This window comes from Hylobates moloch, unplaced genomic scaffold (genome assembly GCF_009828535.3).
Source record: "Hylobates moloch isolate HMO894 unplaced genomic scaffold, HMol_V3 SCAFFOLD_20, whole genome shotgun sequence".
NCBI lineage: Eukaryota > Metazoa > Chordata > Mammalia > Primates > Hylobatidae > Hylobates > Hylobates moloch.
Genome location: NW_026652295.1, coordinates 52,484,957 through 52,503,632, shown reverse-complemented (window position 1 = coordinate 52,503,632; position 18,676 = coordinate 52,484,957). Strand labels below are relative to the sequence as shown.

General features: G+C 36.3%; 1 protein-coding gene across 1 annotated transcript in view; it reads right to left on the bottom strand.

Annotated features, from left to right (window-relative positions):
• The window catches only part of FAM83B (family with sequence similarity 83 member B), a 98,353-nt gene that overhangs the window by 67,783 nt on the left and 11,894 nt on the right, over nt 1–18,676 (bottom strand). Inside the window, exon 2 of the mRNA XM_032140716.1 lies at nt 6,372–6,875. Coding sequence (XP_031996607.1) covers nt 6,372–6,815 — 444 coding nt within the window. The 5' untranslated portion in view covers nt 6,816–6,875. The remainder of the gene's footprint in view (nt 1–6,371; nt 6,876–18,676) is intronic.

Here is an 18,676-nt window from a genome sequence, read left to right as displayed (position 1 = left end):
TTTGCAGAGTTATTTTTGTGGCTTAGCCTTGAAGGCATTTGAGTGTGTAAAACTGCTCATTTCTACCCCTCTGGAATTTAGGTATTTAGGCATTATGAATTCTCAGTATTTTATGACAAGGTTTTACGATGACAATGAGCTTTGCCATTCCAACAAACTACTAAAGGTGTATCATCAGAAAATATTACACATTTCAATAAGTAACTGTTTGGTTTTTATTTTAAACCAGAGACAGGAAAGAATGAGTAAACATAGACAATCACAAAAAATAAACATTCTACTTCAGAGATCCCCAAATATATAGAACTACATTTTGTACCATAGTCGGTAACACTACCTCAAAGCTCAGAGGACTATACATACACACTATGTGCAGTCCCTACAAAAATCGTTTCACAGCTTATTTTATATATATATATATATATATATATATAGAGAGAGAGAGAGAGAGAGAGAGAGAATTTAAAAATACTAAAGAGTAATAGCTGAGTAAAGGAAATAGTCTCAAAAGCATTTCTCCCAATCAGATAAATTATATGCACTCCAGCAGGGTGCGGTGGCTCATGTCTGTAATTCGAGCAATTTGGGAGGCTGAGGCGGGTGGATCACCTGAGGTCAGGAGACCAGCCTGGCCAACGTGACGAAACCCTGTCTCTACTGAAAATACAAAAATGAGCCGGGCGTGGTGACGGGTCCCTATAATCCCAGATACCAAGGAGGCTAAGGCAGGAGAATCGCTTGAACCTGGGGGGACAGAGGTTGCAGTGAGCTGAGATTGGGACATTTCACTCCAGCCTGAGCAAAAGAATAAAACTCTGTCTTAAAAAAAAAAAAAAAAAAAAAAAAAAAAGCACTCCTAAATAACTCGCATTTTAAATTATTTCTTTCCAACTATTAATAGAGGTATAGGTTAGTATTAGCAAAGCAAAGACTCTGATAAACTTACTGACACCCATAAATAACTGTATTTTTTCTTTTTAAAGCTAAATTCTTTTCTCAGTTGTCAATTTTTAAATAAAGTCTCTTAAAAATACAAGTCACTGAGGATCCTTAGACTTTACCTGATAATACACTGCAGAGTAAAACACCTGAAATTTCTAAGTTACTGATGACTTCCGTGTGCAACCAAGTTGGAAGTCTCATATAACAATTTCATTTTCATCTTTCCATACTTTTTAAATTTTTTGCTTCAACAAACATAAAATAGATATGGAATGTGTTGTCTCTCTGTATAGCACCACGAGTTTGTTAAAGACAGAGTACTGTCATAAAGACACAGCAGTTGTTGGCAGGATGAAGTCAGTGCAATTTTAACCAGATCTCTTTTTCTTTCTCTCTCCTTCCCTCCTCTCCTGTCTCTTTCCCACCTTCTTTTCTCTCCCTTTCTTCCACCTTCCCTCTTCCCTCTCTTTCCCTCCATCTCTTCTTCCCTCTCTCTTTCCCTCCTTCTCCTCTCATGCCCTCTCTCTCAAACATACACACTCAAACATAAATATATATTAACATGTAATGCATTTTATTCACAGAAGAAATGTTCAACTTAATGTCCCAGGATAGTAATGTCATTAAATTTCACTAAGCAAAACGTTATTTCCAAGAAGAAATCAATTTTGACTCAAATTCAAAGAATGACAAAATTCACAGTGAGAGTTGGGACAGGGACAGGGTAGAGAGGAAATTCTTAATAATAATTAGCAACATCAGGACAGAGATCATTCTAGTCTAATGAAGGCACAGATAAACATATAAATATCACTTAGCTGGGCAGGACATGGTTACACAGGGATGCAGATGGAAGTAACATACCATGACACAATAAAAATCATTTCTGTCACGAACTAATTCAGCAAGGAATATAACATATCAAAATAATCTTAAGTTGGTGGGCAATGTTAGAGATTTGGATAGGAACACTAGATTTTAAAAATGTGAAAACATTTTTGCTTCGTATCTTTTCCTAAATAAATGAAGAAACTTGAGGAGGTACAATGACTTGTTTAATGCCACACTAGTTAGAGTCCTGGTGACAAAGTCTCTATCCTAGTTCTACTTTTATACTATCAGCTCACTCCCAAGAAGATTCCCCATCACCTGTTCATCTTCCTCTTTGCATCTGTGGGGCCAACTGATGGTTAATATTTCTCTATATTACTAATACCTCCCAAGGCCATAATAGACACACCCAGGAACAGTGACTCAGTAAGGCACCAAGCCCTGAACTCAGGTAATGTGGTACAGAGCGCATCAGGAATTACTCTGTCCTAATTCTCACTAGACTTTTGCTTATGTGTCTTGATTCCATATTTCACAAGAGTAAGATTCACATCTCACAGAAAAAGCTAGCCTAGAATTAGGAAACAGAGATGCAAGTAACATTGTGGTTAAACATTCAGATATTCAAGACTCTCAGAAGTTATAACTTTGTAAATACGTACTACTGAGTGGCTAGGAAAAAAAAAAACTTTAATGAAAGAAGACTTTTTTAAGTAATTAGAGGTGATGTTTTCATAAGAGGAGTTCACAGTAATTAGGAATATGTGCATATATCATCTTGGGAACACTTCTTGACAGACAAATAATTACCTGGGAAAAGTCTGGCTAGACACTATCAGACTTTACAAAGTAAAGTCTGACCTAAATGTAATTATGTCAATCACAAAGTGAAAAATAGAAAGGGTTTTAAAAAAAAGAATCAGTAAACTAAAATATGTCCCTTTAGGGCACAAGTAAGATATTATCTACAATTGAATTTTCCCAAAGGAAAGTTCTGAAACAAAATAAGCAAACATACAAAAGAAAGAAACAAAACAAAACACACACAAAAAAAACTCTAATCAATTTCTAAGCGATAAGTAGCAAAAATAAAATTAATAAGTAAAAAAGTATAGATTTTTGAAATACTATAAAGATCACATTCTGCTTATAAAAGCAAAATGATCAAGAGCTCATTTAACTATATAACTTAAGCTAGAAATGAGAGCATATAAATTACTGAAATTCAAAAACAAACACAAAATGTTTCACCTCTTTCCAGTAAAGACAGTTGAGATCGAGAATCATTTTTAATTCCTTTCATAAGAGACCGGAAGGTTAACTTGGTGGTTATAATCAGACTTCAAATGTTTGGGCCTTTAAGCAGATAACTTTTATATTCTTTTCATTAGTTTAAGATTTTTCCATAAAATGGCATTATTTTCACAAGTACCTTATCTCAACTGCAAACACAAAAGTGAAAATGGATTTAAATTCTTATCTGAGATCTTTTCCTGGGTTCTGTTTTGATGGTGTCTAGTCCTACTGGTTTGGCTTCATATCTCTGTAGAGTTTTACAATGTTTATTACCAAAAGATTCTCCCTGAGATATTTGGAAGCTAAAAAAAAAAAAAAAAACCTTTATCCTTTATCCATTAAAATATACATTATCCAAACACTTTAAGAAAAAAAGATCATCCCTTTACAATGCCATGACAATTCACTGAGTTACCAATAAAGATAAATTACCCTCTGAAAAAAATTCAAACACAGAAAGCTTATCCTGATGACTATTAGGCTTCCACTGATTCTGAAAGATAGTAAGAGCATGACATCTGTTGAGTAAATGACAGTCATGAAAACCACATTTAATCTTTAAAAAGCAATGTGTTCTGGTAAGCTTTTATTTCATAATATTTGTTCTTTTAAAAATTCTTCACAGGACCATGTCCAGTTATAAGCTAAATAATCTTAATTTTTTAAAAATGGGGTCAATAACTTTTTTTCCCAGAGTACTTAATCCTTCAGAAATCTTTAAGTAGATATGGCGACATATGAAGAATCTTCCAAAATAATTGAGAAATACATATTCCACGCAAAGATAACCAATCTGACTTCAATATTTATTGCATCTGGGTAGAAACTAGCACATTCCCTAACACCTTAAAAAATAGTGACTCATGCCTGTAATCCCAGCACTTTGGGAGCCTGAGGCGGGAGGATCACTTGAGTACAGGAGTTTGAGACCAGCCTGGATAACATAGGGAAACCTTGTCTCTGTGTTAAAAACAAAGAATAAAAAAATAAAAAATGAGAAAAACCATGTGCACCAAATCGAAGTCATCTGTTATAATTTATATTTGATTGGCAGTATACTCAATTTACAAGATCAAATAATTCTCTTACTTCAAATTCAACTTAGCTATAGCTATACGAGTAGAAAAAAGACACAATTCTCTTTCTTATTTGTATGCCACACTGATTTTATGAAAGAGAAGCACACATCGCATTACTATTTTACAGTATGGACTTCAATTTCTTCAGCTCACTAATTCAAGTGGGAGTTCTCAACAGACAGTGACCGGGTAGAAGATATTACTTTTAGAGGCTCATTAAATACAAAGCTGCCACATTAGAAAGAAAAATACATCAAAAGATCACGACTAATGCTCAGTTCCCAGTGAATGCTAGCCCAAAAACTTATGATATCTCCTGAATTAACATTTTGTGTCACAATAATGCAATGTCCCAAAGGAAACTAGCTATCATGCAGGGTGATAAATGCATTACTACTAAGTTACCACAATAAGAATCTTCATCTTCCCTGATGTATTTTCAAAAATGGATTTCAATTTTCTGTTAACATTGTGCTTCAAAAGCATATCATGTCCCCAAACAAAATCAGCAAACATTAATACTTGATATTTATTATTTTGCCATTACAAAGACTCATATATAGCCTCAAATTTTGTACTGTTGCCTTAAAAATCCAGTTGTATAATTTGTTCACAGAGCCTAAGATAGTACTGTTTAAAAAGATATTCATGGTTCAATTCAGAAAATTGAATGACAGTTCAATTCATTCAGTAAAAGTTTGGTCACTTACAGTGAGCCTGATTCTTAGCTAATTTTTAACAACTGGAATGGATTAGTACTTTATTTAATATAATACTGTTAAAGAAATTAATACAGCTAAAAAGACAGCTTAAACTCAAAAGGTTTAGGGAAAAAAATTACCTCATTTTTACCAAACTTGCATTTAACACTAGCTTCAGAACACTGTGTCTCCCTACATGATTGTTAGCCTTTCAGTTGCCTGTCTTGCACTGCCACGTCACTGAGGAATTCAAGGGTCGTATATTGATGTACTTCATAAAAGCATGCTCTTGCAAGCATTTCTGTGTCTTATTGGCATAGAAGAAAGCAATGTCATGAGTGTGTGCTTCCTAAGGTCCCTTTTAGATCTAAATTTCTGTATCACATAGTCATAACTAAAAAATGCACACTTTATAATTAAAAATTGTAACTGTTTGCCTATAATTTTTTTTTTTTTTTTTTTTTTTGGTGAGACAGGGTCTCGCTCTGTCACCCAGGCTAGAGGGCAGTGGTGCAATCTCGGTTCACTGCAACCTCCCCCTCCCAGGTTCAAGCGATTCTCGTGTCTTAGCCTCCTGACTAGCTGGGACTACAAGCACCCGCCACCACATCTGGCTTATTATTATTATTATTATTTTTGTAGAGATGAGGTTTCACTATGTTGGCCAGGGTGGTCTCAAACTCCTGACCTCAAGTGATTCGCCTGCCTCAGCCTCCCAAAGTGCTGGGATTACAGGCATGAGCCACCACGCCCGGCCTTGCTCATACATTTTAAAACTCTAGATTGAGCTTAGCAAATTTTTTTGTAGTCTCCAAAGTGCCTACCATGGTGCTGAGTAGATACAAAACTCTTAATAACTTTTGTTGCTTGATTAAAGAGTTCTACAGTTTTACCCAAGCTCTAAAATAAGATCTGTGAGATGTATAAGTCAATATAAATATTTGATAAAGAACACCAAAGCCTTAAAATGCTAAATATCTCAGAATCTTACTTTAGAATTTTACATTATTATTATGTTGATTTTATACTGTTTCCACACAACTCAGGAACATAGATAAGTAAACGTATGGTTTATTTAATAGCATAAACCACATTCAGAGCAAGAATTGGCATTCAGTCCTGTTAAGAACAAAGAAAACTTCACCATATCCACCAACTACTTCCTTTCAGAGAAGAAGAAAAATTTAGAATTTTTTAATTCTAAATTCTACTTTAAAATTATGAGTGTCGAGTCATCTTATTCCCAGTCAACATACCTCAGTCTTTGGGAGAAGAGATCTCTTGAGTACATTATTAAGAAAAGGAAATCTCTTTCTTTAGCAGAGACCTAATGCCACTCTCTTGGATATATGCAAGATATAGGAAATGCAACCTTCCTGTGTATCCACAGGTACATTTCCTAAAAATAATAGGCATGGCCTATACATATAGAGATTCTTTTATTAACATACATATTTGTGTTATTACTCTCTCTACTTTTCTACGTTTCAAATTTTTCATTTCAAAATAGAAATGTTATTACCTTTCTTGCTTCTTTTATCATCTTCCGAATAGTTTCCTTTATCGTAAGTAGATGTGCTCTTGGTGGATGAAAAAGGAGATCTATATGGGTGCCCCCTAAGAGTCCGGGCATCACATATGGCCAGCCTAAGTCAAGATTTGGAGCTTCCACATCAGACTCAACAGGCCAGTAGGTCCCTGAAGATGAGGTATCATCACAGGAATCATCAGTACCATGTGCTGTGCTTTGTGCAATTTTCTGGACATTTTTCAAAATATAATTAATTTCTTCCTCAGCAAGAAAGTCTGAAACTCGTTCCTGGACAAGAAATTCTTGGTATGCTTCTAACCCGTGTTCAATCAGAATATCAATGGCTACTCGATACCATTCCTTGTAGTGAGGCTCAATGTAGTTGTCAGATTTACACTCATCATTCAATGAGGAAAGCATTGATGAGGTCTCCATGCTTGCAAGTGTCTGGCTATGGCACTTTCAAATGTCCATTCATGCAGTGGTGAGAAGTATCTGGTATTTGAAAAGAAGAAAATCAAGATCAAGTTAAAATTTGGCAATAGAATGTTTTATGATACATATCAACTATTATTTTCTCATTTACACATTTCCACTACCAGAAGTTCAAAATGACACATATTTCATATCCAAAATGATATTAATAGCACCACACTTCACACATCTATCACAAATAAGCTACACAGATTTCCCTTACAGATTGCTGTTGGATTTTCCTTTTCCAAGGTATCTCAATTTAAATTACAAGAGAATTAGAAAACAGTCAATGCCTACCCACAGCCATTAGTGTCTCTACTGAGTACCTGTCAGGCATACAGTAATATGCTAGATGTAATGTTGGGAGCACAAAACACTGGTCTTTCAGGAATTTATTAATTAGTTGAGGAGGCAAATTGTACACACAAAACATTAGTTACCACTTTGAAGAAAGCCATACATTGCTAAAGGCCAAAATGAGTAATGCCTATATTCAGTGCTTTAAGAATAAAAGCAAGGAGAGATCAATATGGAGCAAATGAGTTATGAACAGCCCTGAGCAAGAGGTGGGCTTCAGCTGAACCTGGAGCAATGAGTAAGAACCTGATCAGGTGGCAAGAAGAAATATTTCCATCCCATACAAGGATAAAAACATAAGTAAAATCACAGAAGAGATATGAGAGTTTGGTACATTCACTAATCATGAAGGAAGAAAAAAAATTAAAGAAAAACCTGGCATGCTGGAAAACAGGTTCCTTTTACTAGGAGTAAGAGATAAAATTGAATAGACAAGATAAAGCCAAGAATAGAAGGACGCACAGTTTTGTGATTCAACAAAACTTCTGTTTTAAACAATTCTGGCAGTAGCAGGGGACTGAAGAAGAGACAGGTAGCTAGGAAAGTGTTTCAGTGTTCAAAAACCCAGTGAGCAAGTGGAGAGAGTATTCCAGAGATGGTTTAAGGAAGGAGCCTTGAGATTCAGTGACTTGACAGAGTATATGAGATGAAATTTAAGACATGAAAGATAATTCAGGAATTTCTCTTAGGAGTCAAAATCTGCCTATGCAGGCTCACTTTCCATCTCTCACAATGCCCACAGAATGCTCTTCATTCAATCATTCAGTCACTACTCTACACTGTGTGAGATACTGGAATGGGTTCTCTCAATCAGATGATGGACTTTCCAGTCTTTCGAAGTCATGATCTCCATTGTGTGGATTCAAGCTACAGCTTTATGATGTGCTACAAGCATTAAAAAGATGACTTGATGAGACATATATTTGTCAGTAACCCTACCTTAATTTTAAATTTTATATTTTCCGCTTGACTCAGCCTTTTCAGTCTCAGGCCTACCAAAATTCAAACCTTATTTGGAGCATAGCCCAGAGAACCATTACCACTGAATAACTCCTTAGCTCAAAACATGGAACAGGAGTCACAAGCTGATCATACAAAGAAGTCTTGAAGAATGGACAACAGAGCAACAAATTTTGCTGGGGAACAAGGATCAGAAAAGATCCAGCAACTAACATAGAACTGAGGAGCATGGAACACAAAGGGTGCCTCTATTTACCATCTTAGTGGAGACAATCCTGTTCCCATCTCTGGGCTCAGAAGTTTTACAAAGAAAGTCTAACAGTACAGAAAGCCCAGAGATTAAATATGATACAGGAATAAAAATAGAACATGTTCTTTTCTGTCTTTTGGAAAGCCCTCAGCTTGAGTCATAATTTGATCCAAGCCCAGACAACTAGAACTATACCTGGATCCTAGGCTCCACAATGCAGCATCTGAACTTTGGGGATGGCAGCATCTGAATTCTGGTGATGGCAGTCTTCCTGCCCTAAATAGTATAATGCTGAAGTTTTGCAAAAATATCCTCTTCTCCAAGAGAAAAAGGAAGAACACAGAACAAGATCTCTTTTTGCAACCTTCCTTTCTTGCAAACTGCCATGTCACTGAGGAACCCAAGGGTCTTATACTGATGTACTTCATAAAAGCATGCTCTTGCAAGCATTTCTGTGTCTTATTGGCATAGAAGAAAGCAATGTCATGCGTGTATGCTTCCTAAGGTCCCTTTGAGATCTAAATTTCTGTAGAATAAACATGAAGGTTTGTTCCTTTTGCAACAAAAGGAAGAACAAGAACACAGAATCTTGTCTGCTAGTATAAAAGCTATCGCATGGGGAAATAAAATTTCTTTTGTTACCTAATTAAAATTAATCTATTGACATGTATGGGGATACATCCTAAAACTTTCATAAATTTCTCAATCATTCTAGGATATGTCATCTTTTTCCCAATCACATTTCATTCAAGTTCAGTGGTTCTCAAAAGGGAAGATTTGTCCCTCATCTGACAACATCTGGAGACATTTTTAAAAGAATCACTTGTACGGAGGAGGGCTACTAGCATCTAATGATTAGAGACCCAGGATGCTGCTAAACATACTACAATGCATGAGACAGCCATCTATATTTAGAAATAATCCCACCCAAAATGTCAACAGTGCCAAGGTTGACAAATCTTCATAAAGTTGCTCACTTCATATTCATGATATCATGCCACTAATTAATAACTTTCAACATTCATTGAAGTTCTTTTTTGCACATAATGCTCATTGTTAGCAAAAAAGTAAATTAAAAAATAAGATTTGCATTCACTTAAAAGACTCAATGCTTATGCTTACAGTTTCCTAAGGTTTAGTGAGGTACAGTTTTCACTTGAAAATTCCAGCCAATGAAGGAACAAGTATCTGGTGATTACATGATAAATTACATCTGTAATTTGTAATTGTTAAGTCATAGGTAACTACTAGTTGTTCATAATCCAAGTTTCCTGCAAACTTATTCATTTAATTTTTAAAATGTAACTTTTGAATTCCTATATATGTGATGTTAAACACCTCTTACCTATTTGGAAGTTAAAATGCATATAGTACTTTTAAAATACTACTTATTTCTGAGCTATACCTATGTAAATAAATATTTTGGAACTGTAAAATATTCATTCTGGAACTATGTAAACTCTGAAATCACAGACCTCGAAAGGCATGAAAACACAGATAAATTAATCTGAAGAAAAAAATTGGAAATAAGAAGTGAAACTTATTTATAATTAATTACAATTATAGGACTAATTGATAGTCAGATAGCACACAGAAAAATATATTATACAAAACATACAGCAGAATGAACAATGAGGTTACAATATTATGTACAAGACTTAAGATTACTACTAAATATACTTGATACTGTTCTGGTGGAGAGGCTATGTTCCAGCCACGGTCTAGAGATATTTATCATAAGAGCTATTTGCATGGAATACTTGTGAAGGAACCATCTATAAACGAATTTTATCAGAGAACTACAAGGTAATGGCACTTGCATAGTGAGTATTGCAATAAAATATCACCTGTATTTAGTTACAGACTTAATAAAGTACTCTCAACAGTTCAATCCCTGAACATTTGGAGGGCTTTATTTGAGGACAAAATTAATTAGGTGTGCCTTTAAATATATATATATATATAAAATAAGGCATTATTTTATTAATAACTATTAAAAACTCCCAGGAAGCATATTCTTTTATCATACACAGTAGAGTTAATGAGTAGAGAAAAAAAAAAAGATATCACTATGTCATGTAAGCTGAGCAGACCATTAGGCTTATCTAACAGTTCAATGACTCATTCCAGAAAAAAAACGGCCTTACAAATCCATGCCTCAAAAAAAATTAAAAATCGCATTTGATATTGAGCATTAGGGTCATTTGTAGCAAGTAGAAATTCCACTGAAATTCTATAAATACAAAGAATATAAAATAAGTCATAAAAATTGATTTCAATTCATGGGCTGCTCTGGAAAAACAGTTTGGCAGTTTCCTTTATAAAATGACACATGCAACTAACATACAACACAGCAACTGCACTTTGGTGATTTATCCAAGAAAACTTGAAACTTATCCTATACACAAATATTTATTGCAGCTCTATTCATAATAGCCTGACAATGGAAACAACCCAAACGTCTTTCAACAGGTGAATATTAAACTATGGCACACCCATACTGTGGAATACTACTTGGTAGTAAAATAAATGGCCTACTAATACATGCAACAACCTAGATGACTCTCCAGAGAATTATGCTGAATGAAAAAACACCAGTCTCCAAAGTTAACGTGCTGAATAATTCCATTTGGTTAGATGCTGCACTCTTACAATGACAGTGGGAGAGGTAGATGTGGCTATAAAAAGGCAATCAGAGGAATTTTTGTAGTTATAGAAATATTCTATATCTTGACAGTATCAATATCAGCACATTGGTTACAATACAGTACTATAGTTTTGCAAGACAGCAGCACTGGGGGAAACTGGGTAAAGGATACAAGGAATCTCTCTGGATTTTTGCCCTCAACTATATGTGAAACCACAATTATCTCAAAATAAAAAGTTTAATGAAAAAAATCTGATGAGCAATGTCATGAGACTTAGATAGAAAAAAAAAAACCTATAGCACACAAGGTAAGAGTTCATCTGTAGGGTCAACTTGCCAGGTTAAAACTCTGTTTCATCAATGACTATGAAGCTCTTGGACAAGTTACACATGTTCACAAGCCTCAGTTTGGGCAGATGTAGAGAGAAGAATAACAGCAGTCTTTATCTTCTTGGGTTATTTTAAGGAATAAATAAGGTAATGCATTTCAACCTGATGATGATGATGATGATGATGATGACTATTTTACATGTTCACAATCTGCTACAGTAGAATTACTATAAATTCAATAAGAGATTTTAAGATTTGAAAAGAGATCATGTTTTTTCATACCATTAGCAATATCATACAATTTGTAACTATTTAATCATCTGCAGTATAAAACAACCAAACCTAGTCTCAGTTTGTTCCTGGTTTCTGACCTGAGAGAATTCATTGAATAGCCTTCTGATATAATAGGTCAGTGGGAAAATGTTCCAAAGAGAAATTACAACTTTTTTAAATCAAAAGTCTGAGGCTATAATTACCTAACGTGCAAGCCAATAAACCGAAGTCAGAATTTTGACTGAAACAAATATAAAAAAAATCACAAGTGCTAACATCGCTGCAGTCCATTTTCCAGTCTCTCTCTTAAGCTGTTTCTCTCCAACTATTGAATGCTTTATGAGTTGCACTACATCCTCCAACAGGATATGTTGAAGTCCTAACCTGCAGTACCAGTGAATGTGACCTTACATGGAAATAGGGTCTTTGCAGATGTAATCAAGTTAAGATGAGGTCATATTAGACCAAGGCTGGTCCTAATCCAATATGACCATATGATTTGTGTCTATAAGGAGAGAGGGGACACAGAGACAGACACAAAGGCAGAACTGCATGTGACTACAGAGGCAGAGACTGGAATGCCAAGAATTGCCTACAAGAGCAGAGATAAGAGAAATGCATGGAACAGATTCTCCCCTAGTGCACTTCAAAGAGAGCATGGCCCTGCTGACACCCTGATTCCAAACATCGAGACTTCAGAAGCATAACAGAATATATTCAGCTGTTTTAAGCCAATATTTTTGGTACTTTGTTACAGCTGCACTAGGCAGCTGATACAAATGCGTACCAAAATGCTTTTATTTTGAAACCTTCAGAATTTTAAAATAAACTTAAATTAACAAGTAAATTTGCCATTTAGAAATGATTGGTTTTTGTAGCTTAAATGATATTGTTAAACTAGTTATCTGATATAACTTCAATGTTAAGCAATTTTATTAAGAAATACTTTGCAAACTCTCACATATTGAGGAAAAAAATTCTTGAGTTCGTTATTTCTTTTGGTAATTGACTTTATGATATGTATCAAAATGTCTGTCTACATAATGTAAGACAATGTTTCATAAAGGATTGTTTCAGAACATCTCTTTCATATAACATCATTATCCATGGTCCACAACAGTTGAAAATCATATATCTTTTCTTTCTTCAGCTGTCAAGATTGTTTGTCTTCTCATTTGATTACCAGAAATTTAAGATGACAATTAAAACATGAAAGAAGTTTCTATTAAATTAAAAATTGACTATAATATTCAAGCTGTCAAGTGCAATTTGATATCTCATGTTGACATCCAAACTCATTAAAAGATTCTAAGTTGGTTTCATAATAATACTTATAACAGCATGGCCCAATAGCACAGATTACAGTCATCTGCACAGCGTGATATTCAGCAGGTCACAGAACATATAAACATATGACGCACTCAGTCACAGGGTGTTAGGTGCAAACATCTCCACAGATGGATTACCAGTAGAATCACCCGTCTTATCAAACTCATAAAAACAATAAACATACTTCCAATTCATTTTCTAAATCTCAAATGGGAATCCCATTTGCTCAATACCTAACCATTCTTTAATTTCCTCAATTTACTTTAACTGGAGGGAGGGGATAGCAATATCACTTTCATACCAATATGATTCCAGCGTTTGTTTGTACTGGCTGCTATTTGCCTTCTTAGATATAAACTATAGGAATTTTAGATATCAAGGGGAAAAAATACCCGATACATGTTAATGACATTAAAACACAATTATTCAATGTCATTTGGAAGCATTTATTGAATAATTCCTGTAAACAAATTCATTAAGAAAAAATAAACCATTTACAGAGAGAGCTTATACTGAATGCTCAAATTCCAAAGGATTATACATGGCTTAAAAATGCAAATAAAATTAAATTATTATTTTACCAACATCTAAACTACAAGGCTATCCTGATAAAGCTGTGTCTTGTGCCATACCAAAGTGCTGTATTCTTGTTCTGGCCCTGATCAGTAATCATTTGGATGAATAAATAGAGACACATTAATATAATCTGCAGAAATCAACAAAAAACATACATGCTAGATGCCAAAACAGATATGTAAAATAGTGACAAAGTGGCAAAATAATAAATCAACATGAACATTATTAAGTTCAAGGGCAATAAATTTGGAGGTTTTAATTTATATCAAAAATCAACTACATTCACACAGGATTAGGCAGGGTTTGGAGCCCATTATGTTATGAAGAATAGTTGAAAAACTGGAACTTTTAGTCCAAAGAGAACACTAGGAGACACACTAAAGGGTAGTCTTCAGTTATATGAAGTGGAGAAGCAGAATTAAGGACCAAATGACAAAAATCACAGGTTGGCTCAGCAGCATAGTTGGTAAGATGGCACAAGTTTTGACCTCTACTCTGAAACTTATTGGTTGTAAAACCTCAGTCATGTTATTTAACGGCCTTAAGTCTCATGCTGCTCACCAGGAAAAAGGGTAAAATAACTGTACTGACCCCGAAGAGTTTCTATGTGGACTAAATGAGACGAAGGCCCTCAAGTGTACATGTGCCATAAAAACTGCTAAAAACTGTTAGGTCATAATCTAAGATGGAGTTTTATTTAATAATAAGGTTGCATAAAAATAGAATTGGTACCTCTATTTTGGGTTTTTTTTGTTGTTGTTGCGTTGTTTTTAACAGAAATCCCTCCTTATGCACATAATTAAGCAGAGGACACATTTTTGGAGAGTCCTATAGGATAACAAGTTGGATTTCTGAGACATTCTTCATGTCAGAATTCCAAAATACCATTTGTTTTCCCTGCTCAAAAGATCTGTGAGGTTCATAAGCTTGCTCAGCAGTGAGGTGTACTGTGGTTTCCTACACCAGAGTGACAAGAACACGCCTCCTACTCTTCTTCCCAGTTTCTCCAGAATCAGCCTTCAATCAGCTTCATTTATTTATTTTTTTGCACCAATAAAAAGTAGTTAATTAACGAAAACAAGATGACAGGTGGGGTTTTTTTGTTTTTTTCGTTTTTTTTTTTTTTTTTTTTTTTGAGAGGGAGCCTTACTCTGTCACCCAGCCTGGAGTGCAATGGCACAATCTCGGCTCACTGCAACCTCCACCTCCCTGGTTCAAGCGATTCTCCTACCTCAGCCTCCCAAGTAGCTGGGACTACAGGCACACACTGCCATGCCCAGCTAGTTTTCTTTTTCTTGTATTTTAGTAGAGATGGAGTTTCATCGTGTTGCCCAAGCTAGTCTTGAACTTTTGAGCTCAGGCAATCTGCCTGCCTCAGCCTCCCAAAGTCCTAGGATTACAGGCGTGAGGCACCATGCCCGGCCAATGACAGGTTTTTAAAAAAGAAGAAGAAACACTTGCTGATCCATCTAGCCTCTCATTTTACAGAGGAAGAAGCGAATGTCCATCACGGGCCACACACTGAAAGTCACATGCTGGTTAAGAACTCAAGTCTGTTAACTGCCATCTAGTGTCCTTCCCACAGTCCTAGCTTCCTCAGCAAGGGTTACTTTCCTCACTGTTTTTAGGGTGTGCCTTGGATCACTCCAACTATACCCTGATGCTGCTCAAAGGCTGGACTACACCTTCTCTTTTTGTTCCCTTCCTCCTGTGACCCACTGTGCTCAGCCCAGACTGGTCATATAATCTGAATAGACCTATAGCCTCTCAAAACCTGTGGCCTTCTGTGGCAGCCCAGGTTCCCATTAGCCACCAGAAGAGTCAGTTTCTACTAATCCTCTATTATAACTCTGATGTATGTGTAAGTTAAACATTAAAGAACTGGAGAAACTGGTGCCTGAGTACAAGGGCTGGAATACGAAAACAAACCCATTATGACCCCACCTGGGTTTTCTTAGACCCTAACGTCTGATTGAATAATAAAGGCATTCTTACAGGTATACCTTGTACCAGGGCCCACTTAAGAAACTCTCCAAGACTCTAGAGAAAACCTTCCAGACTCCAAACTCTAGTTAAAGATTAGATATAGATTGAATGAAACACTCCAGCTCATAGGTGCACTCCCACAAGTAGGCATGGGGCTTAAAATGTATATAAGCACTAGAAAAAAACTTGTAACTTGGAGTTGGTCTGAGGGAAAACTCAGTCCTTTTCCCTGTAACCGGTTGCAGAAATAAACTCCCTTCTTTCCCCGTCTGTCTGCATCTCATTACTGAACAGTGAGAACAAGCAGCCGGGCCTTTCTGTCTGGAAACACTCCAACTAGATTTGGGGCCATTTTACCTGGGATTCATTGCTTCTTCCATCATTTTATAAACTGAAATGACATGTAGGGCCAGAAAGAACACAAGAGACCACATCATGGACCATTCCTCTCATTTTATGAGACCACTTCTTTTTTGTTTGTTTGTTTTGGAGGTGGGGTCTTCCTCTGTCGGCAGTGTCACAATCTTGGCTCAGTGCAACCTCTACCTCCTGGGTTCGAGTGATCCTCTCACCTCAACTTCCTGAGTAGCTGGGACCACAGACATGCCCCAACACTCCTGGTTAATTTTTTTGTATTTGGTAGAGCCAGGGTTTTGCCATGTTGGCCAGGCTGGTCTCAAACTCCTGGGCTCAAGTAATCCATTCATCTTGGCTTCCCAAAGTGCTGGGATTACAGATACGTGCAACTGTGCCCGGCCTAGGCCACTTCTATACTGGGACATTTTGATGCAGTTTAAAGAATGAAATATTCAACTCTCAGCTTAGGAAAGATTTGCTCAAATTAATAATGAAATACTGCCTTAATAACTGAAGGTAACAGAGTGAGAGTTGACTAAAGTATAAACTAGAGACTACTAAAAAATAAATTTTAAAAAAACATAAACCCATGGCTGGGCATGGTGGCTCACACCTATAATCCCAGCACTTTGGTAGGCCAAGGCAAGCAGATCACCTGAGGTCATGAGTTCGAGACCATAACATGAACAACCACAATACCCTCAAGTCCTGGAGAGGGTCAGGGATAAGCAGAGCAATGAGTCAGCACTCAGGGAGGTCTGTGGTTAACATGCTGTGAACATGTACAGAGCAGAGTTTTACATTTTGATGAAACACTTTCCTTACGCAGCTTTATAGTTTTAGATTTTAAGTGTTAGGTCTTTGATTCATCTCAAATTAATTTTTGTATATGGGGTGTGATACGATTATGTACATATATTTATACACACACTTACACATAATACAGTTGTTACAGGGCTATTTACTGAAAAGACATTCTATTTCCCATTGAATTGATTCATGCCTTGGTTGAATGTAACATAACTATATAAGGAGGGTCTATTTCTGGGTTCTTTCTTCTGTTCCATAGATCTCTTTATTGATACATATGTCAGTATCACACAATCCTGGTTACTATAGCTTAATAGTCTTAGAGTTACTTAATGTAAGTTCTCCACTTTGTACTTCTCTTACAAGATTGCTTAGGATATTCTAGTCCCTTCGCATTTCCATATATATTTTAGAAACAGCTTGTCAATTTTTTTAATGGCGTACAATAAAGGATACAACTCAGGAAGAGCCAAATGCATAGGGCAAGGTATAGGAGTACAGAGGAAGTCAGGAGCTTTCACGCCCTCTCTAAGCACATCCCCGTCTCAACAAGTCCATGTGTTTACCAACCCAGAATCTCCAGCTTCATTTTTTTTCTAAGTTAACTAAGCAACATTAGCAACACCACTGTTCAAATGCAAAAACAAAACAAGATTGTTAAAAGCTGCCTCTAGTGGTTTTAATAGCATGCAGAAAAGCTTGTTATGATGTTATGTAGCTAACAAGCAGGCTACAAAACTGTATAAGAGCAAAATTATAATTGGAGAAAATTCACCCCAAAACAAAAGGAAAACACACACACACACACACACACACACACACACACACAATGAGGGTGGTTTTCTTTGAGTACTGGTTCTACAGGTGGGTTTTTGAAGCTTCTTTTCACTTTTCTGTACTTAAATGTTTATCAATGAATATGTATTATTTTGCAATGGGGAAAGATTTTTTAAAAGAAGTACCTCAACAGTTATTTTTGAGTTTACAATAACCACTTCTTTTCTCATTCACAGACTGTTGGCTGTAACTGGTGATTCAAAACCCTGCATATCAAAGTTTAATAATTCTTACAGAGCAACACATGAACAAGTACAGAATATCCAAACTAAAGCCATATGGGTACAGACCCATAAAGAAAAAAATTAAAATAACTAGATGTACTTAATTAGCGCTTAGTAAGTAGCTCACTGACACACAGTGTCATGCCTAACTCTCGGGGGCTAGTACAACAGTCACTGAAAGGAGCTCCCACAGTAATCCCCAACACATGCTATCCCTTCTCATGCATTATTTAAATGCATCATACTCTACCCTCTCCTCTGGAATGTGAGCTCTACGACGGCAGAGATTGTGTCTGTTTAGCACAATTCTAAATGCCCAGTAAGTACATAATTGTCAGATAAGCTAATGATATACTGCCTTAATAACTGAAGGTAACAGAGTGAGAGTTGACTAAAGTATAAACTAGAGACTGCTAAAAAATAAATTTAAAAAGAATCGTAATACCCATGGGCGGGCGCAGTGGCTCATGCTGGTAATCCCAGCACTTTGGGAGGCCGAGGCAGGTGGATCACGAGGTCAGGAGTTGGACTCCAGCCTGGCCAACACGGTGAAACTGTCTCTACTAAAAATACAAAAATTAGCCGGGCATGGTGGTGGGTGCCTGTAATCCCAGCTACTCAGGAGGCTGCGGCAGGGAGAATCGCTTGAACCCGGGAGGCGGAGGTTGCAGTGAGCTGAGATCATGCTACTTGCACTCCAGCCTGGGTGACAGAGTGAGACTCCGTCTCAGCGGTGGGGGTGGGGTGGGGCAGTGCGGTGTGGGGGGAAGAATTATAATGCCCATACAGAAATTGTTAATATTTGAACACATATTTGCTTATGTTAAATCGAGGTTAGGTTTTTGGTAATATAAAATACTATCCATTTATAAAGGGCTTCAGA